The 21,650-nt window shown below is 42.3% G+C and overlaps 1 protein-coding gene across 1 annotated transcript in view; it reads left to right on the forward strand.

Annotated features, from left to right (window-relative positions):
- LOC114796641 (low-density lipoprotein receptor-related protein 1B-like) overlaps positions 1-21,650 on the forward strand; it is a 236,072-nt gene that overhangs the window by 51,952 nt on the left and 162,470 nt on the right. Inside the window, exon 2 of the mRNA XM_028991025.1 lies at positions 13,061-13,183. Coding sequence (XP_028846858.1) covers positions 13,061-13,183 — 123 coding nt within the window. The remainder of the gene's footprint in view (positions 1-13,060; positions 13,184-21,650) is intronic.

Genomic DNA, 21,650 nt, shown 5'->3' on the forward strand with positions numbered 1-21,650 from the left:
AGTTAGACTCTATCAAAATCTATAGTTACCTTCTTCATTATACAAATAATTGCCATTTGTTTATATATGTAAATCCTGATGACGTGTTTGACCCCACAACCTGTGTTGTTGATGTACTGTGTGTGTGTGTGTGTGTGTGTGGGTACTGTCTGGGGTGGGCATGACCCGTCAATCTTGTTGCCAACAAGGAAATAATCTGGGGTTTAACAATGACGTTCAAATAGTTTCATATGTGGGTATTTTCTGAGAAAAATCGAAAAATAAATGTTGTCGTGACAACTGGAAAATAATGCATAGATCAGCGATGCTTATATTATTGATGACCAGAATGACGTTCTGGATACTGATGTTGTTGGTCGATTAGGAGGAAGAAATAGTCATATCCCATTTATCACTGTGGCATTGAATAATTTAGCATGCAGTATTAGGTGATGAAAGTCTAGGCAATAACCAGCATGTAAATCCGCGGGGTATTCAGATTGTCAGCATTGCTCTTTACCAGTAAGACCAGTCACGCCAGCATCGTTTTTGCTGCTTTGCACGCATTTTTATTTTTTTTTTGTGTGTCTAAAAAGGAACCTGATGTACTTTGACAGCACATACAGCACCGGAACAAAGGCACAGTGCGGCTGACCGGCATGTTAATTAACAGTTTAGAAAGGTCAAAAGGCAAGTAATGAAGCAAGCCACAGAGACGGAGCGCAATTAGACATTGTTCCCATTAATTAGGAATAGTCATGCTGCTCCTGATTTTCACTATTTTTTTCCCCCCTTTCACTGCGCGCCAAAATGAGATTAGCGCCGTTCTGCCAAGACCATTAACAAACAAAATCCCCTAATGCTGCCGTGGAACGCAGGCATCTGTCCAGCACTGGTGGCCGGAGCTCCGGTTGTGGATTTGATGTCCAAGCTGGGGTTTGTTTGAGGACTGCTGGTTTTGTTGTGCTTCGAGATGATGTCCAGGTCTAAAGCTCGGCACTCAGATGCTGAAGGAGTGCCGGGGCTCTACCGCGCCATGTGATGATTGATTAGAATTCAGGAGAAGGTGATCGGGTGTGTGTGTGTGTGTGTGTGTGTGTGTCTGCGGTGCAGGGGACACCACTAATTCCCTGCAGCTGAGCGACTCTCACCAGCTGCGTGTTGTCCTGCCCCATGTAAAATATTGGGGCGGTTGTGGCCTAGCGGGCAAGGAAGGTTGCGGGTGCAAATCCCGACCTGCCAAGATGCCACTGAGGTCCCCTTGATCAAGGTACCGTCCCCACACACTGCTCCCGGGTGCCTGTCATGGCTACGCCCTGCTCGCTATGGTGATGGTGAAAAATCAGAGAGCACATTTCGTCATGTGCACCGTATATCATATATATCAAAGTCAAAGTGAAGTGATTTTCACATGTGATACACAGCAGCACAGCACACGGTGCACACAGTGAAATTTGTCCTCTGCAATTAACCCATCACCCTGAGTGAGCAGTGAGAAGCCATGACCGGCGCCCGGGGAGCAGTGTGTGGGGACGGTGCTTTGCTCAGTGGCACCTCAGTGGTACCTTGGCGGCTCGGGATTCGAACCGGCAACCTTCTGATTACGGGGCCGCTTCCTTAACCGCTAGGCCACCACTGCCCCGCTAGGCCACCACTGCCCCATGTATGGCCTAGCGGGGCAGTGGTGTGTGTGTGTGTGTGTGTGTGTGTGTGTGTGTGTGTGTGTGTATATATATATATGTATATATATATATATATTTTTTTTTTTTCAAGGTCAACTTTCCTCAAATGCATGATATAGTTTTTTTATTTGTGTCATTGCAAAATTTTTGTGAGAAACTGAGAATCATGGCTATAATACAGGTTCAGTTGCTGGTATTGTTGCTAAGCAATGCCAGTCTATGTCAGCACTCAATTTGATAGCTTTATATATTTTTTACTCAAAAGATGAAGGGCACGTCTAGAGACGGGTACGCAGACACAGGCCTCCCAGTGTCAAAATCAAAGGATTTTCCCAATCAATCGCCACCTCAAGGTTTAACTGTGCACCAAATGAATTCCTCCATTTAGCCATTTTACATGATCAAGCCTTCTTGACCTCTGGTTTCTCACGGCATTGGGGCTTTGCCTTTATATTTATTACTTCGCTGACAGCCCCTTATTTTCCGAGGCCTTCTCCCACGGACCAAACTTTTGGCCTCCTGTTTTCTTTGTAGCAGGAAAGCCATGTTCATTTCTAATTGATTTTATCAGGCGCAGGATTAAAGCCTTCTCATCCCTGCTGTGTTCACACGATATATGTCGTGCCATTTCCGCTCTTTATTAGAGGCTCAGCAAGCCCTCGTAACCGTATGCCAAATATTGATTGTAATCACATTGTCTCGACAACCAACATTACCTTCCTGAGGACAAAGTATTCATCTCTCTGCCAGTGGATCACCTCACGCCGGCCTGTCAATACCTGGGTTTTAACTAATGCTCTGTAGTGCAGCAGCTGATGGAGGTCTGCGTTGCTTTAAAGTTCCCGGTGCCGTGCGTTCGGCGGCATTCATTCTTGAAGGTTGTTGGAGGTTTTGTTCGACTGCAGGGCAAATGAGGAACGCTTCCTCCCCCATTTTTGCTAAACTTTATTTTTTCATAAGAGATGGGGAGAGAGAAAGAACTTTCAGGAGCAACTAATGGAAGACGAGGAACGCTGCTCTAGGCTGTGATGCGGAACACACCTTCTCCTCGGCTTTGTTTAACGATTTTTTTTTTTTTTGATTTGTCATCAGTTCCTTATCTGGAGCTGTAGGACCAGAGGCGATGACTGTACCTGGCACACCATCTTGGTGTAGCGTGAGTCTGGCGAGCTCTGTGCAGTCTGATGTTTGCCATGTTCACTTGTTTTAAACATGCTGATCCCCGCGCCCTCGCTGAATTGAAAAGTGAATTTTAATTGGTGCACACAACGAAATGTGTCCTCTGCTTTTAACCATCACCCTTGGTGAGCAGTGGGCAGCCATGACAGGCGCCCGGGGAGCAGCGTGTGGGGACGGTGCTTTGCTCAAGGGCCATGCATGAAGATGAGGCAGGCAATTAATGTTAATAATTGCTGATTCTGGCAACAGGGACACATTTGCCCACCCCCAGAGGATGGAGGGTTGGCATATAATTGTGGCGCCCGAGGGTGATGTAGGTAAAAGGGATGCTCTCTGTCAATCAAGTAATGATTTACAACAATCAATCAGACGTCGTCGACGCAAGGTCTTCAGGAACTGGTGGCGGTGCGGCACCACCTGGAATTACCCAACCGCAGCCAGCACGCCGCCAGGCTGTGTTGAGTACAGTCGCGGCGTCAGGGTGGTGTTCTCGACTGGAACGGAGGGAAGCGTGAGCTGCCTGCACTAATGGACAAATTGTTGTAGATATTGTCACACACCGTATGTAGTGTTTCCACTGTTAGTGAAATTAGGGGACTGTGTGACTGCCATTTAGAATACAGCATCAAGCTGGTAGCAGCCTAGTGGGCAACACACTCATCTAAGGACCAGACAAACACAAAGTCACAGGTTCAAATCCTACTTGCTACCATTGTGTCCATAAATGATAAACATTATAAATATCTGCATGAACAACTGAGAAACTAAAATGATACCTGATATCATATATATGATCTATCAAATGTTTAATTTATGTTGACTTTCCACTGGTTACTGCCTGGCTCTAAGGACAGCACAAGAGTTGCTGTGTAGAAAATCAGCTCAATGATGAGCCATCGCAAATTCAGGGTCTTGGTTTTGATTTACGTTCTTTAAACTCTGAAAAAGCAAGAAAAAAAAAGTATTTGATTGTGTGTTTTGGGCATAACATGTAATAAACCAGTCAGAGTCAGAATGGCTTGTCACAAGACAGGGCTACCAAGATGCATTTACCTGGGAAAGCAGATCAGTTTTCCGCTGAGGAAGCAGACCTGCTTGTGCACAAAATCACAAAAGCGCATCATGCATGAGAGTATCATTCCTCCACCTAATTAACAATGATCTATAAATAGTATTTATGTAATTGCTGTAAATTAGCAGATGAAATCCGGAGCCCTTTCAAGGGAAGTGGCCACATTCCCCATTCATTCACATGAGGACCCGGTGGAAACCTGCACCAACCAGGGGAGAGCATGCAATTTCTGAGATGGGATTGAAACCTTCAAGGTGTGAGGATGCGTCGCTAACTGCCTTGCCATTGTGTGGCCTATTTATATTCTTAGATATACCAAATAGAGCCCTTTAGAGTTTGTATTTTATATATATAATTTTTTTTTGATGCATTGATCACAACCAATTGCAATGAGATAAATGCAATCGATTTTTTTATCCATAATAGCCGCATGTAGTGCACATTTACCAAAAGTAAATGATCGATAAGAAGGTAAATCTGGGCCTGACCCTTTTAAGCCCCTACAAGTACACACGTCTGCTTTTTTAAATGTGTTCGACAGCATTGAGACTATTGTGTGGCATTTAATGCGTTCGCCTCCTACACTCACAAGAAGACTGCCCTTTCTGCGCCAGCATTTACCGCTTCAGTGGACTTCTTCTTCCCCCCTCTGATTTTTTAATGTTCAAGTCTCAATTTGGTGCAATTACAGGGCTGTGGCTTTAGCTTTTATAACGCTGGGTTACATTCTGAAGCGCATTAGGGCAGACATGTGCTCCCAATTTCCTAATGAAATGATACTAATCGCATCTCGCGAAGCAGACTCCCAGCTGAGCGGCTCAGCCGGTTCCGTTGATGGATAATCTGTGACGCTGCAAATATCAGGCTTCGCTCGGGCATTTTTAACGCCAAGCCCCTCGTTCGCTCCTGCCGCAATAACTGAGAATTGTTGCTTGGTTTCTAATGTAAAGGTGGTGAATCACTTCTTGCCTTTTTTTTTTTTTTTTTGCACCTCTCAGCACAGTCAATATAAATAATACGTCTCCGGGCCGGCCAGGCCTCTTTGATTCAGAAAGGGATAAAAAATCGCAACACAAACAAGGGCCGTCCGGAGAAAATTGAGCCATCAGCACGTTAGTTATGCAGCCGCGTGATATTTAATGCAGTGGCGACATTTTGAATGTCAGCTTCTCAGAGGTCAGAGAATGAAGGAAAAACAGGGCAGTGAAGAAAAAGGGAGGAAATCTTGCAGAGGGAGGAATTAAGGCCTGTAAACAAGAACTCCAGCTTCGGCCCTGGACCCCGTCGATCGTTTGGGTGTGAACTATTCAACAAAAGCAATCGCTATGTTTTTTTTTTGGTTTTTATGAAGATTTTTCACAGAGTAGAAAGTGGCAGGCTTCAGATGATTTGTATATTTATGAGGCAAGCAGCAAAATGTCCGGAGAGAATAGGCTGACATTTACAGGGAGCAAAGCAAATCTTGAGTCTGGACAGGAACACGGCTTAATAAGTCCTCTTTCATTTAGAGTGCCGAGCGCAGTTTTTGTGTGTGTGTGTGTGTGTGTGTGTGTGTGTGTGTGTGTGTGTGTGTGTGTATATATATATATATATATACATTTTTAAGTATTTTAAGTACTGGTTATGCCATTTTGTAACCTATGTTTTCTTCAACTGTTTGAAATTTCAATTTCAATTTGGTGTTGAATAATAAGACAATGTAATACGAATGCATAGTGTAATTGTGAGCTGGTCCTGCTTTTGTGTTCTTCAGTCTGCTGAATCCACAGTTCCGAATAGTCTCAGCATTCGGCGTGTCAGGTGGTTTCTAAATGACTGGCTCAGACGGAGGCCTGGGCTCCTTTTTTAGAGTTCCATACATAATGAATGGATCCCTCAAGGCACTATTTGGCACCTCCATGGCATAGACGAGAGCTCTGGGTAATGGCTACTCACCCTCCACGGGAGCTTGAAGGCCCTGACAGGCCTCGTAACCCCTGCTTCCCACTCTAGAGAACCTTGACTGGCAGTTCACCTTCCGGAGTGACAAAGACCCTGTCTGTTTTAGAGCCTATTACTCTCGCTGATTGGTAATCATGATGTTGGTTGAGACATAAATCCACAAATGGTCTCATGCAGAATCGGGTCCCACTGTGACCTTCGAGTCCAGTGGACCTGCGAATGGTATTTGTCATGGATATGCTGGTTTGCTCATTCTGACAATCCAACAACCACTACATTATTATCTATAATGAAATTGATGGGCAAAAATGTTTGAGGTTTTTTACTTGTTTTGTGTATTATGTGCCAATTACATAACTATGTGTGTAGGATTTGCATGTTCTGCCCATGTTAATGTGTGTTTCCGCAAGGTTCTCCTGTTTCCTGCCACCAAATATCCAAATATTCAAGTAGAATATTTGGATTGTTGACTCTAAATTGGCCATAGCTGTGGATCTTTGTGGATCTTTGATTGCAAGGTTTGTGTATTGTGTGTGCACTCTTCGGTAGGCTGGCACCCTAACCCGGCACTCAACGTCCCGGGATGGGCACCAGATGCGTCGAGCCATTGGTGAATTTAGAAATACATGTAATTGGTTGTTTCTGTTTACTGCCACCATCATCTGGAAAAATGTGCAGAAGAAAAGCCTTCTAATTCCAGCACTGTTTTAGATGTAGGTGGTCCTGTCCTCTTTATGGCAAATGAGTTTCATGAGAACAGCTCTAATCATGTCCACACTTGCTTGCATTTAACAGCATGTTTGGGGTCAACGAGCTCCACTGGATGCACTGGACAAATTCTGCAGTACTGTTCTGTGGGAAGCAACTAGATATTACACAATCAGTAGAGAACATAAGTACAAAGAATATTAATGTTGTATTGTGAGTGGTGAGTTCTTATTTATAAGTGATTATGCTAAATCATCATGTCACAATCTGGACATGACACACCACAATATGGCATCCATGATGGTGGACCGTCTAAGACGTATAATGATATGTGCAATGAATTAGTAGCACTTTAGCATTAATGACAGAAAAATGTGCATGACAAAAATTGCCTTTAACCACTGACAATCACTTCACTTTGACTTTTGACCTTCTAAAACAGTGTCCAACAAAAAAACTATATGACAGATAAATTAATTGATACTGTTGTATTTGTATCACAATAGATTGTTGTATATTGTTATTTATTGTATTGTTGTATTATTGGGATTTTGATATATTATGAAGACTGAAAATGTGATGATCTTGTGATAATGTGTGTGACTCTAGTGGTTTTATATGTGTGTTTACTTACTATATTTTACAGGTGGCTGAAATTCATATCTGCTTGAATTCGCGGCGCTCAGTGACATTTCAAGCCATTTTTATTAACATAGACTGGTGAAAATCATATCGTCAGACCTGATATTCATATCCAGAGAGATGCGTGTGGCATTCATGTCCAAATTCCATATAGCCTGTGCCACCGGAGACTACGTGCTTGTGCTGACAAGCCACTTGAGTGTTACGGTCAGCTTTGATAGCAGAGGAAGAGAAGTTTGGCACTCACTCTCCCTTTCATCTATAATGCATATGGCCTACAGCAAGCTCGGCGGTGGAGCCACCTCTGACATGGCGGCTCCTCCTGTTTGTATTGGATCAGCCGTTCCTGTGCTGACCTTGCACCACTTGAACGAGTGGGTATATGTCCTGCATAATCAGTGTGCTGGCAAGGTTTAGCATATGCTGGGGTCAAGGACCCCACTAAACCGGTGCTTACTCACCGAGTGGGTTTTCTGCATTTGCAAAGTTCCAAGTTCCAACCTTCTAACCCACCACTTCGTGAACTTTAAAACTGCATAGCTTACAACGTTAAGGGAGGGGGCTCTCCAAGCACTCTCCAAGAATAATGTGCTGTGATATGTCATTGTTTCTCAACTAGTTTTGTTTCAGAACTTTGATTTCACTTAAAACTTCAAGTAGTAAAATACAATAATTTATCACAGGACAACAAGGATATTCTGATTCAGTCTAAATTTCAGACATCGCCGTTGTTTCACAGTTACATTGTTGTGTATGTAACATGAAACCTTTAATGTTACATCAAGAAGCAGTTCAATTCACTGTGGAGAGCACTTTAGCGCTTGGAGAGCACTAGGGCGGCGATGTGAAATTTATAGAACTGGTGGTAATTTTGTGCACATCAGTGACCGGGTCCCTACTGAGCCTCTTTTTTTTATTGTGATTTCATAGCATAAATGTAACCCCATAGTTTCAATGCAAGCTGGTATGAGGAGAATTTCATTTGTGTTGCAATATCTGTGTCGAAATTGCAGTTTTTTTCCCCACCACCGTCATTCTATTGGACAATGATCCAGCACATGAGAACCAGTGGCTCAGGTTACTGTATTCCTTTATTTATTTATGTCATTATGTCGTTTTTTTTAGCCCCTAGCCACAGATATCTTTTTTAAATTGACTGAAACGGCCACGTCTCCAGAATTCCCCCCCAGCAGAATGTAAAGAAGGAGGGTGTCCCTCTGCATTAAAGTCTCGTATTAGAACCCAGAGCACACTGTTGCTCCGCTTGTCAAGGTAGTTGTGGGGATTAAGGAAGAGGCTGAGTGACAGAAAACAGTTGGGGAGATAATGAGACTCAAGACAGGGTGCTCCAGTAAGTAAGCGGAACAGCTGTTCGGCATCCAGTATAAGTTATAAATTAGGGCCGCAGCCGCTAAACGCCTCGCCTTTCCTCAGACAAATGCGAATGCAGCCTCACTCCCATCGTCTCAGCTCCGTCCTCTCCTCGATTAGACGTGGATTTCCGTGCTTTAACGAATGACAGCCCGGCAGAAGGCACCGTAGGGACGGCGAGGGAACGCAGTAACTCCATTACGAACGACTCCGACGACAGCCTGGATCCTGACAGTTGCACCAGAGGAGGAATTGTGTGGTGCTTTGTTCTCCTTCGTTCTCCCTCCTCCACACAGGAATTTCGAAAAAAAAGCCGTCTCTCCCATCTGCCATCTGCAAGTGACATTTTTTTATTATTTTTTTTTTTTACGTGTGGAAAACTGGCGGCGTTAAAAAGGACTGGGGTCTTTAATGAGCCAGTGTGATGTGCCCGCCGAGGCATACTGGGTGTCGAGAAGTATGCTCATAACACCAGGCCTGCCCCACTGTTATGGTAATAGGCTCACTTTCTTTTTCCTCAAAGACCACTGCCATTTCACCGTGCTATTTATAAGTCGGTCACAGCGGTTCTTCGAAAATTATCTTCAAATGACCAAGCCGTTTAGCGATGAGATACCTTGCTCCTCTTCCTTTTCTCATGCAGATGCGGTTTTTCTGGGGTTTTTTGTCTCTCCTAATCTTAATGATTCCTGCACCGAAAGCTACTGACAGGGGCTGTGATATCGTGAACACGTGATTAAATATGTATTCTGCTCTTTGGCCTTACAGTCGCAGAAGGAAAACCGTCTGACCGGTGCCACGGTGAAACAGAGGGGGGTATCGGTAGGGGTGAAAAGTGGAGCCCATCTGGCACTGAGGGTCATGCCGGAATTTCACCTTCACTTTCGAGACTGTCAGCAACATGAAAGCAGCTGCACATCAGTAGGCTAGCAGCTACTCAGGAGTACAGAAGGTGGAGCGGCCCGCTTAGGTATGGTAATAGATTCGCCTGCAGAAGGTGAGGTGTGTCCACTTGGGGACTTGACAAGGCCAATCAGGTCACAGATCACTCGGGCCACCGCTGATTGGCTGGGCAGTTTTAGTGCATTAATTATACAGTCTTGAAGGTTTTCATTCATAATATGAGTTACATGAGCATATTTAACATTTTATTCCTAATATGAAGACTGTTTATTATTGATCATCTTCTGCTGTCAGTGTACCAGTCATAATTTGTAAGTGGGATGGTAGTAGCCTAGTGGGTAGGACACTCTCCTATGAACCAGAAGTCAAAGGTTCAAACCCCACTTACCATTGTGTCTCTGAGTAAGACACTTAACCTTGAGTTAACAATGATCTTCAACCACTGATTGTTAAATCACTCTGAATAAGGGCGTCTGATAAATGGCATAGATGTAAAGAATGTCTTTTTTAGTTGTTGGTTTGTTAATAGTTTCTATATAATTACTTTTCAGTAATTGCTTTAAAAACACACCCAGCTTTCCTCTCCTAGTCCGTGTGATCAAAACCAAGTAACAATTCATTGTGTACAATTGGTTTTACAAAAGTTTTTTTTCTTCTTGTGCTATTTGGGATGAGAGACAGAGCACAGCCGTCATCATATTCACCATAATTGCTTTGTGACTGATGGGCGACTGCCATTGAATTGAATCAAAGCAGATTACAGACTGAGTTTCCTGAGCTGCCGCGGCTCCAAAGAAGCAGAATCAATTGAGGAACATCTGAAACCCCTTGAACAATGCGTCAGATCCCTCTCCTCTCACCAAACTAATCTACGCCACGGAAGAAAGCAGCGCGGTTCAGTCACCCGCAAGATGCCGTATGCCTGCCAAAGAACTAATCACTAGTGATGCTGACTCCTGCGATGTGCTGTCTGTTTCCGGGGCGGCACGAATAGCACATGCAGATCATGGTGGTGATCAAAATGACCGGAATCTTTGTTCTGCCGCTGACATTGTTCTTTAGTTTTAAGAAATGCAAGAAGGCCGTTGACAATGATTATGCAACCCTTGCGCCAACTCTTTCAATTATCTTTTGCCCTGAAACACTCCAGTCCAGTCCGTTTAATTGTTCAGTGGTGGTTCTGACACTGTACATATTCCATATCCTACCTCCTACAGTACAGTGCAGTCATTATAATTCACCTGCACCACATGAATGTGCAGTGTGACAGCTTTATCACAACCGCCGCATAATCCGATTAATCCATTTTTGATCATTGGCTAAATGTGCGAAAACTTTTCCCTTTATACATATAACACAACTGACAGGCTAACAATGTATAAAATTAATTAATGAACTAATGTCCCACCTTTTCAGTATCCAAGATGCCTTATTCTTGGTGTAATTTAATTTACAATGAATTTACAATATGTCTATTCAACATACAGTGACACTGCACAGGCTATAATCTCCGATATATATATATATTTAAAATATTAATTTAATGTACTTCCTGCTCATGTAAGTCTACATCACAGTATTTCCCTGTAGTGCAGATTAAACTATTGATTTCTTAAGTGTTTGTTTTCTAATCAGATGAAGTTGTATAACCCAGCCAACATTGAATTTGTTGTTGTCCATTTAAACACATTTGTTCAACCATTTTATTAATAATTATCCAAAAAAATCAATCTAAATATATGGATTACCTGTCTAGCCCTGGTAATAACTGAATAACTGAATGTTTATGGCCATTTCAGCAGGCAGTTGTATCGAGGCTGTCCACACAACCCTGCGCATTATGTAAGACGGAGCATAGCGTACCAGATGGGAACTTTAACCACAGCAATAACACTGCGTTTGTATCTAGGAGGAGGGTGTGTATGAAATGAGAGAGAGAGGGCAAATGAGAGAAGTATATGAGCTTCTCTGCCCTTTTCCGACCTATCCCTTGACAGCAGATTTGGTGGAGGGCAAAAGGTCAAAGGGGAGGAGTGCTTTGATTTATCACTACCCATCCATTTACAGCAAATCTGACCCTTACTCCCACTGAGAATCGTTCAAACATAACACGTTCGAGTTTGCGTGAGTGCATATGCCAGCTTGTGTGTGTGTGCGTGTGTGTGAGTTGCATGTTTTTTAAAAGGACGAGCGGGCTTGTGCCAGAGCGTATGCTCATGTGTTTGTGGACCTGTGTGTTGAGTTTAGAGGCACTAAAATCCCTGGGGATGCAGCAGTGCCCGTGGTCCGCGCAAACTGGAGAGAGATCTTTAGCGGAATGTGTCTCTCTGCTGCCTGACTGGCAGATGTCTGTCACAGCCCCTGGCACGGGGCTAGTCAACATGCCATCAGGGCTGCGATTGAGCAACTTTCCATATGATCAGTGTTACATAGTCAAGACTGCAGAAGCAAGATGACAGGAGGTGACAACAGTTTCATATTTTAGTATTTTCTCCTCTTTTTTTTTTTGTACATTTGTAAAAACATGGTGGTGCTTCTCTTCTATGCAATGAAACAAAACTACCTCTGTGTGTCAGATGTGGAGGCTCAGCCTATGCAGTAGAAACACTGACTCATTTGGTGACACGGGTTCACAGTATCGACAGTCAATTTAACAGCACTTATTATTCTAATTATATAGTAGAATAATGTAGTGGAACTGTAAAACGGTTTGAATTAGTGTCAATGGAATTAGTGTCAATGGAAAGACAATGAAAGGCTGACTTTTTTCTTTGTGATTGAAATACATGATGTAAAAATTGCTTTTCTGCGGCTAGCTTGTAGACACAGCTAGATCTGTGTTTCTCTGCTGATCACTGCACTGACTTTTCCCAAATCATTTAGCTCTGCATAATAAAATGATAATGCTTATATTACTTTTCTGCTATTGTTTTTCCAGCAGGAGGCATCATATGTACAAGAACAAAAATGATATAAAACTGGCACAAGGGGCAAAACAGAAACCTCAAACCAGTAGAGTGTACTCACAGATAGAGATAGATCCAACAGATGAGCAATTCAACCTAGGAACACAACATTTACACATTTACATTTATGGCATTTATCAGACGCCCTTATCCAGAGCGACTTACAATCAGTAGTTACAGGGACAGTCCCCCCCTGGAGCAACTTAGGGTTAAGTGTCTTGCTCAGGGACACAATGGTAGTAAGTGGGATTTGAACCTGGGTCTCCTGGTTCAGAGGCGAGTGTGTTACCCACTAGGCCACTACCACCACACAAGGCAGGCATATACAGAAATTAGACCCATTTTATACCTTGTGCTTTTCTATTGGAGGCTAAGAGTCTATGTATAAAGGTGTAGAATTGTAACGATTTCTCTTCAGATATTTGTATGTAGTGTCATTGATTTAAAAAAAGAGCCATTCTTCCATAGGATTCCATTCAATCTCAATGTGAGGATCCCACTGCATTTTCACCATCAGATTAGGGCCACTAACCACATGCTAACCACATCACATTGCAGCCATCACATCTCCCATCTCCCATGATCCATATCCTCTCCTCCATCCTTTTGCTCAACAGAGCCCACCCTGTGTGATGTGGGGGAGTTTCTGTGCCATGATCATCTGACCTGCATCTCCGAAGACTGGCTCTGCGATGGTGAGCCCGACTGTCCAGACAGTTCAGATGAAGCCCTTGAACGATGTGAGTATCTCATCCATCCACCCTGACTCACCACTTATTCCGGTTGGACCCACCCTCCATGGCATCAGTGACATTCTATCAAAAAATGATCCTGCTGTGCATTTCCACTGGAGCAAAGCTAATTTGTCTTGTATCACCAGATCTAACAGCCGATTTGTTTCTTTGGGAAATGTCAGTACAATGCAGAGAATAAAACATCTGCAGATGTGGGGCGCTCCTGATTCTACAGGAATCTCTAACATATGCACAAATGTATTGTACTTTGTGTTGTGATTTTTTTGGTGAGGAATGTGTACGTTTATTTGATTGGCTGTGTTTTTTCTTTGTGATGCATTGCTTTGTTTTCAGTGACGAACATATGAAATTCAAACTGCTGGGCCAAATATCTATTAAATCAAAAATCACCAAAAGGCCATACTTGGATTGAGGAAGAAAACCAAAATACTGGCAGTTTTTATTTAACATATACATGTTCTAGATACTCTTTTTTTTTAACACATGATTATTTACTGAATATCTAGTGCCTTTGCATCCATCCTTTCTTCACACTGCTCTGATTTATACTTAATACCCTGTAGATTGGGCTACAGTCTCTGCTGGCATTGCATTATCATTTAGATTAATCAAGTTTGGCTCCGTTTATTTATAATAAGTCCGAGCGGAAGCTATGAATATTTATCATGGGAATTTTGAGTGCCTCATTATCTTGGATTATGTATTGATAGGAAATGGAATATAATCAGTGTGCTTTTTTATTGCCAAAGTCACAGTGATGAATGAATGAATGAATGAATGGATGAATGGTGTCTGGTACTGATATGTTAGAAGTAGGTCCTTTAAATCCTGTGAATAGTTTTTTCTCTCTTTTCTCACACATCCCACATGTGCTTTGTTTGAGATCTGGGGAAGTTGTGATAGTCCTCAAACTATTCCTCACTTTTTTTTGCCATCAATGAACAGTGAAAGGGAGTACCGTACTTTAGTACCGTAAAGTCACACATTTTTTCTTATGCACTGAAAACTGTGGCTTCCTGCTGCCAACACATTTGACCTTGCCAAAACGCTGCCAGATAACCCCAAGTGCGGATGTGTCATCGTGAAGTGTCTTAACGTGGAAAAGTCACTATGTTACGGCAAGTATTAATGCTCCCCACAACAGCCCAAGCTCAATAGTATATACACTTCCCTGTACCACGCGACTTGTTCAAACTCCAATGATGGACATATAACGACTTAAAAATAAGCTCAGCATCAATGACTTTTGCTGGTAGGTTCCTGTATTTTACATCATGTGATGAAGCATACCTTGAGGCTATTCGATTCCTATACTGAAGACAAGTACTCTAGTATTGTTAAAAGCACTGTTCTGGAAAAAAACATGTGCAGTATGTATGTAGTGGTGGATATTACCATTACATTTATTTAATTAAAATTGTAACATCTTGCTCTGTTAATAATTGATGTTTTAACGGGGACACCTGCAGCTTTTTTCCTTTTAAAAATGAGTAGGTGTGGCTTATATATAGGTGGACGCTATAGTCCGGAATTTATGGTTAGTAGTCTACAACAATTTTTTACGTATCATTTACGTAAATGCTGCACTCAAGTTTGTTTAGGGCTTCTGCAGTATTGACCTTCCTTTGACATCTTTTCAGTTGTTTGTCCCGTCCAAACAAAGAGAAAAAAATCCATAAACTGAACTTCTCTCCCATCACTGACCATCCCATGCTTACATCACAAGACCTGTTTTGGAGATCATAAACTGGTCCTTTAGTGATAAGGCAGAGTTCCTTACTGTTCACTTGCTGCTGACAAGTAACTATTCCAAAGCCTGGTGTTAATGATATGCACCAAAAACACTGCCTTACATGAAAAACAAGTTTTCTATTTTTATTTTAGAATTCTATAAGCATTTTTTTTATAATTCTATAAGCATTTTGTATAATTCTATAAGCATTTTGTCTTTTCTTTAGATTTTTTTTTCAGTCTAGCCAACGACATTTTAGCATTATATCTTGATTCTAGCAACGGGGAATAAATGTATTAGTCACTGAAACACCAGATGAATAAATTGCGATTTGGTGAGAACATGTCCTGATTCCCATGTAAGTCATGCCTCCCTTTTTTTTAAAACCTGATCCCATTTCTTGGATGCATGTGAGCATCTGTGTGTCCAAATTCTGCCACTGTGAACGAGAAATGTAATCACTGCCTGCCATGTCCTCCAGGGAGGGGCAGCTGTGTGTTGAGCTGCCATACGGCCAGAGGGGGAACTGGCTGGAGCCAAACACCGGGAAGCCCCAGGGATCAGGCAGGCGGCTGGGGTTATCAGGGGAGCTGGGAGGTAGCCCACTTCTCCAGTAATAAGGTGGAAGTAAAGGAACTGGAGTGCCAATCCTGGAGCTCCCTGAGCATCACCACACAGTTTTTTGCTAGAACGGAAAATAAGAAGGCAACTTCTTGCTTTCTGCCGGCTTGTTATCGCCCCCAAAACAGATACTTCTGTGAGTTGGGGTACAGGAAGGCCTAAATGGCAGCAACGAGTCCATCTGCAGTGCTTTGTTTTTTATAACATTATATCACACCAAGCTTGTGCTTCATGGATATCTCCCTGAGAGAATCTTACTTGTTGGAAGTCTAGAATGTTCTTTTAATTCCTGGACCCAGTGAAAAAACAACAGATCCCTGTTTGGTTCTGTTGTTTTTTCTTTTTTTTCTTGTTGGTGTCCAGGAGGTCACATCTTTTTATTTTCTTTTTATATTTTCCATTAAGTTTTCATGCTTCAGGGATCAGTGGGCCGTAAAGGGTCAACAGTGGCCTTCAAAGAGTGGGGCGAGTCAGCGTGAAATGCCAGTGATTTGGCTCGACCTGACCAAGCACAGGTGATCATCCTCATCCTCTCCAACGCACACTGTGAAGAAAGGAGAGGGTTCAAAGCAGGATCTCCATGGGCTCAAACTGTATGGGGCAAAAGAAAGATTGTTCTTCAACCAATTTTATCATCCACTTCTGGAGCTTTACAGCCTAAATTGAAAATACTTTGCACATCTAGACTGAGCAAAGTTTGCCCGCTCTACTGTTGGTCGAACTGGATGGATACTGTTGGGGGACTGCTATCTTCATATCTTTCCACAGATTTTCACTTCTTTCTCTTTTCGCTATGAAATCCATCCATTTTCCTTCTACCCTGAGGCAGAGCCCCAGGCCCTTCTGCAGAGAAACACCCACACAATAGGGTGCTACCACCTCCGTGCTTTACCATTTGGTATTGTTTGATTTTAGCCTCATCTAACCTTCCTTCATTTGACAGGAGAATCTTCAAAGTGTATTCAAATCGATCCTTGCTTGAGAAGTTGCTTTTTTTCTTGCGTCCCTCTCAAAGAAATCACATTTTTTCACAAAACGCTTGTGAAATAGTAGTCACGTGCAAACAATGACTACTCTTTGCCATCAAAAACTCTGACTCCTTTAAAGTGGCCATTGGTAACATCTCTTAGCATGTTCCTCCTGGCACTCCCATCCAGTTATTGCAATGGCCAGATCCAGGGAGGGTCCTAGAAGTACCAAAAAACTGTCCGCTTCTTCATTATGGATTTGACGGTTCTTCTGGGAATTCCTTTTTTGTATCCGGTCTTATGTCCATGAATCTATACTTGACATCAGTGGCTTTCAGTTGCACTCCAAGCAAGGGAATGAAGTTTTCATGCTTAACTAATCACACTGATTACAATTGATCACAAGCCAGTAACCATGTAAAGGAGTTTAACGTACACCTGAATGAATGGGCAAATATGGTTTAGGAGGGGGGGTGTTCCTTCATTCATCGCAGAATTTCTTATTTTAGACTTTTAAATAATTTATATGAACTTGTGTGTGTTTTTTCATTTGAATCTGGAACCAACTTAATGGGAATATGTCAAAAAAGGTGATTCCTGTCATTACCTCTGTAATGCTACACGCATGAGAAAACATGTAAAGAATGATTTAATTTGGCAATTTAAATCATATTCTCAAAAATATAAGGTACTCCTCTTGTACTCTGTCATGATACATACACGTCAGAGGGATATGAGATTTGTGTTATATTGCCCAGCCCTAACTTGATGCCGCATGGCATGGTTAATGTCGGCATCTAGCCACATCTGCGGCAGACTCATCCTGGCACGGCGTTTGCATTAACGGCAAGCTGGAGTAGCTGTTTCCTGTTTTATGTGCACTCTACTCAGGGTACCTTTTCCCTGTCCTGGCTCATATTGAAATAAATGGATTGTAAATGTGTCTATTCCCTGGGAGAATTGGCACCTGCAGGAAGGAGCTTTCAGAGGCAATGTGCCGCGGCATCTTGTTATTGGACTGAAGGACAACCATTTTGCATGATGTAATATTTATCTCCAAGGCTGCCCCTGAGCTTGACCCAAACCTTTGCGTGTCCTTATATATACATAACAAACCCCTCTTCTTGGATAAACCTGCCACGGGGGAACATTTCGCTGAATGTGTGCTTCAAAGGCAGCGGCATCTGTTGGATCACCAGAATCGCTGACTCAATTAGATAGGAGCCTTTTCATCTGGCAGCCTTTTAAATATCAATGTCCGCTCCGATTAGGAGGAAATACTATAGGTTCTGGTTATGATAGGTGCACTCCCATGCCAGCAGCCGCTTATATTAGACGTGTTTGGACAGCAGCCTGCTGAGGCTCGCCGGATGGAACCTGCAGCCTCAGCTTTTTTTTTTTTTTTTTTTACCTGAACACCACTGAATGTGGCCCGTCACTTCCTCTTTGTGAGTTGGGATGTCACAAGCCTGCCTTTATGAATTCAAACGGCCGCTTACATTAAAAGCCGTTTTAGGCCCCTTCTCTTCTGCATTGTCTGCTGAGCACTAAGTTACGTCTCGAAAAAAGAAACATCGCCCCCATGAACATTTGTTAGCGTATCGATCGCCCCGTCTTCATTCAGACTTTCCGCCACGCAGACAGTAAGCGGAATATCAGTGACTCATCCCTTGACGCTGAGTTCTGGACTCATGCAGAGATTTATTCCGCTCCAAATGAATTCATTCTGAGTGAGGATTCCGATCGACCTGTTTGCGTGGACGCAGAGAGTGTACTATTTCCTGGTAAAAGATACTCGCTTGCATGGGCATGCATTCCCATTGAAACACATTTGAAACACACGCATTTTCTGTGTGTCCGCAAAAAAATGAATTCCAGTGGAGAAAGGTAGTGGGTTTTAGCATGCGGAAATGGTTCAATTACATTTTTTCAATGTGAGCAAAATGTCAGCACGAACGGGCTTCACAGGAACTGTGCGAACTGACTAAAAAATTCAGTTTTTATTCCAATGGAGATTTTGTGTAAAATCTTGTCTCTCCACAAATAATTGATCAGTTATGAATCAGCTTATAGAATAATTCTGCAAGCTGATTTTAATGGTGAATTAATTAGATAAACTGTGACCAGTAGATTTGCAAGTTCTTTGACTGTTTAAAACTGTTATTTAAATCTGAAAAAAATAGTCTTGCCTGGACATTTTTGTTCAGTATTCACTGTCATTTTGCTCATTTTTATTCATTTTTCTTTCTTTTTATTTTTTTTTTCTGCATGTTTGCTCTGTGGGGATTTACGTTTCTTATGACACAGCAGGGTGCTGGAAAAGATCCTTTTAATTTAGCCACGGCCTCTCCCCCACTTTGGATTGGGTCCATGCCTTTCTTGAGGCCTGTACCATCTGCTTTTGGAAAAAAAAGAGGCAAACACACAAAACAGAAACAGGCCTGTTCAACGGGGCCATGTCTGGAAGCTGTTTTCTAAACTTTGTAATGCATAATATGCCATGACTTTGGCAGAGGTTGGCAACATGGCCTCTCCTGAGCTCGAATTCAGGCTCTGACCTTGTGTGGAGTTTACATACTCTCCCCATGTTGCCACAGGATTCCTCTGGGTCCTCCAGTTTCCTCCCATGTCCAAAGGCACTAGATGAATTGACTTCCCTGAGTTGTCAATAGTGTGTGAGTGAATGGTATGTGTGCGCTGGCGTGGTGGGCTGGCGTCATTGGCCAGTGTTCTGGGATGGTGTAGAGCAGCCTCGACCCTGAGGAGGACTATGGAAAGTAAGTGAGAGAGCGTGTAGTACACGTGTATAAAATGTGAGCTATATAATGTAATGTAGATCCGTCATTGGATAATGGTGAGCTTGGTGCTTTAAATTTCTGGGCAAACATCAAACACACTAACATCAACACACCTTCAAGCCAAGAAACAGCATAGAGGTTTAATGATGTAAAATCATTACATTAAATCATTATGTCACTCTTCCACATAGATAACATAAACTAATTATTTAAAAATCATACAAGCTAGAAATGGCTATAACACTTCAAGCCCAATACCCGTCATCTCAATCATCTCAACAGGATTATGCATGAAGTACCCTAGCAATACATACTCATCAATCTGTGCAGTCTCCATTCTTCTTCTTTCAAAGTCAAATTTATTCAGCCAGAGATCATGGTCAGTCATCACAAACTCTTTGAGGCAGGTTTTCAAAGATTTAAGTCACAAAATTCATGAATGTCTGTGTTCACTCAAACACATTCATGGCTATATTTCAGTACATGAAACAGATACATGAAGATGTACACTTGGTGTACATCAAACACAAAGATCTATTATTTATTGTTCAATTATAAACCACTTTTTGCTGTACAGAGAAAAAATATCTGGTATATTCAGTTATACCAAGAAGCTTATCTAGCAATTCCAACTGGATTTATGCTGACACATGTTCAGCCACCGCAGTCAAATACATGGGCCCTTTTTGAATAGCATTTAAAGAACTTTAAAAAAAAGGTTTGTGAACGGCAAAATGTAAAACAAATAGGTTTACAAATTATGAATGAGGCCCACTCTTGCAAGAATGAGAGCTGGTCACATTTTATCAGTGTATTTACAATAATGTGCAATGGTTGTAGGCAGTAGTGACGTTATCATCTTCCCAACAATTACTATTTAAAAGTGCAAATCACATAATTATAAAAAAAAACATTATGACATTTTTATACCCACACATTTAAACATTAACTTAACATTACTGGGACAGAAGCACTTTTTAGTCAGAGGTACATTTTTCCTATTTTGGTGAATTCCGTGAAAAACGAAAAGTGAACGGTGTACACAGTGAGCAACTGTGTAGTGTAGCTTTCCGTCACGCTTTCAACTTTACAAGGTAAAAGCAAATTGCACTTTCCGTGTTGTTGACACCGGCACTCAACAAAGTGTAGCGCTCTGACATTTTGCATTATTTCAGCCTCCTTAATGATGTTCTGTGCTGAAAGTGAGATGATAATACAAAGGACTCAAAAAAGCGTTTAAGTGCAAATGGGAAAATCAGGTGCCCCATAGACAACCATGCAAACACTGTCAACACACCATCATTAGTGAGCGTGATGTGCAGACCCCCGTACGAAGATTTTTTTAACGCAGACAGAAGTGGATTAGCTTCGACGGTGTGTCTTTCGCTTCCACTCTCTCAATCTGACTGTTCTTTTCATCTTATCCTCCCAGCTTTGGTTTTGTATGCAGCTAAAAATCACGCACTTGTCACCTGTAGCCCATTGAAAGAGCAAATTTCAGAACGTGACAAGCTCCCTGTCATGGTGCCATCGCGCAGCATCAAACTACTAAAGTCTACATTAGCCCCCTGCTGAGATTTCAAAGAACTTTATGCTGGTACATTCTGTGCTTTGACTCTTGGGGATGAGGAAAGCACATGGAAGCCTGACATGGGAGGTGCGGATGGCAGGACTGTTTGCAATGGAAAGGGCTGTGGTTGGATATTTCTTTCAAGTGGAAGGATGACTTTTTCGGTGAAATCAAGGTATAGGGCACTATTTTTACACTGGCACTATGTGCAGCAGTATGCATTAAGCATGGGGCTTGTTTGCTAATACAAGGTCAAAGGCATCAAAAGGACAAGGTCAAAGGATTAACATAAATTGATAAAAAAGGAATAGACGAAATCTTTAATGACGGGTGTGGGTTTGAATAATCTATAATGAGAAAGTTTTGTGCTTAAGAGCTTAGTTAGTTTCAGTTCTTCTTGAAACCAATAACTACTAAGCAGTTCTTCATTGTTTTATCTGTTTATGTATGTCTTTGCACACACTCACACAACTCAGCACATAGTGCCGTACTCGTGTCCAGTTTGAAAAATCAAATGAAAGCTTTTACTGCTTCCAAATAGAACTAACTCTTGTGTTGAAATGTAAACCGTTTAAATTGTGCAGAAAGACGTCTTCCAGAAAAGCAAACTTCACCACAATCCCTGAAATACCAGCGTAACTGGAAGGAAGGGCAGGGAGAATGATGCGCCACCGCGGATCTGCCGAACGATCGGCCACAGTTCTCCATGCAGAGTAGGCGGTGCGCGTGGTCCCGAGGTTTATTGGATTGGACAGGAGCCAGG

Source organism: Denticeps clupeoides, chromosome 9 (genome assembly GCF_900700375.1).
Source record: "Denticeps clupeoides chromosome 9, fDenClu1.1, whole genome shotgun sequence".
NCBI lineage: Eukaryota > Metazoa > Chordata > Actinopteri > Clupeiformes > Denticipitidae > Denticeps > Denticeps clupeoides.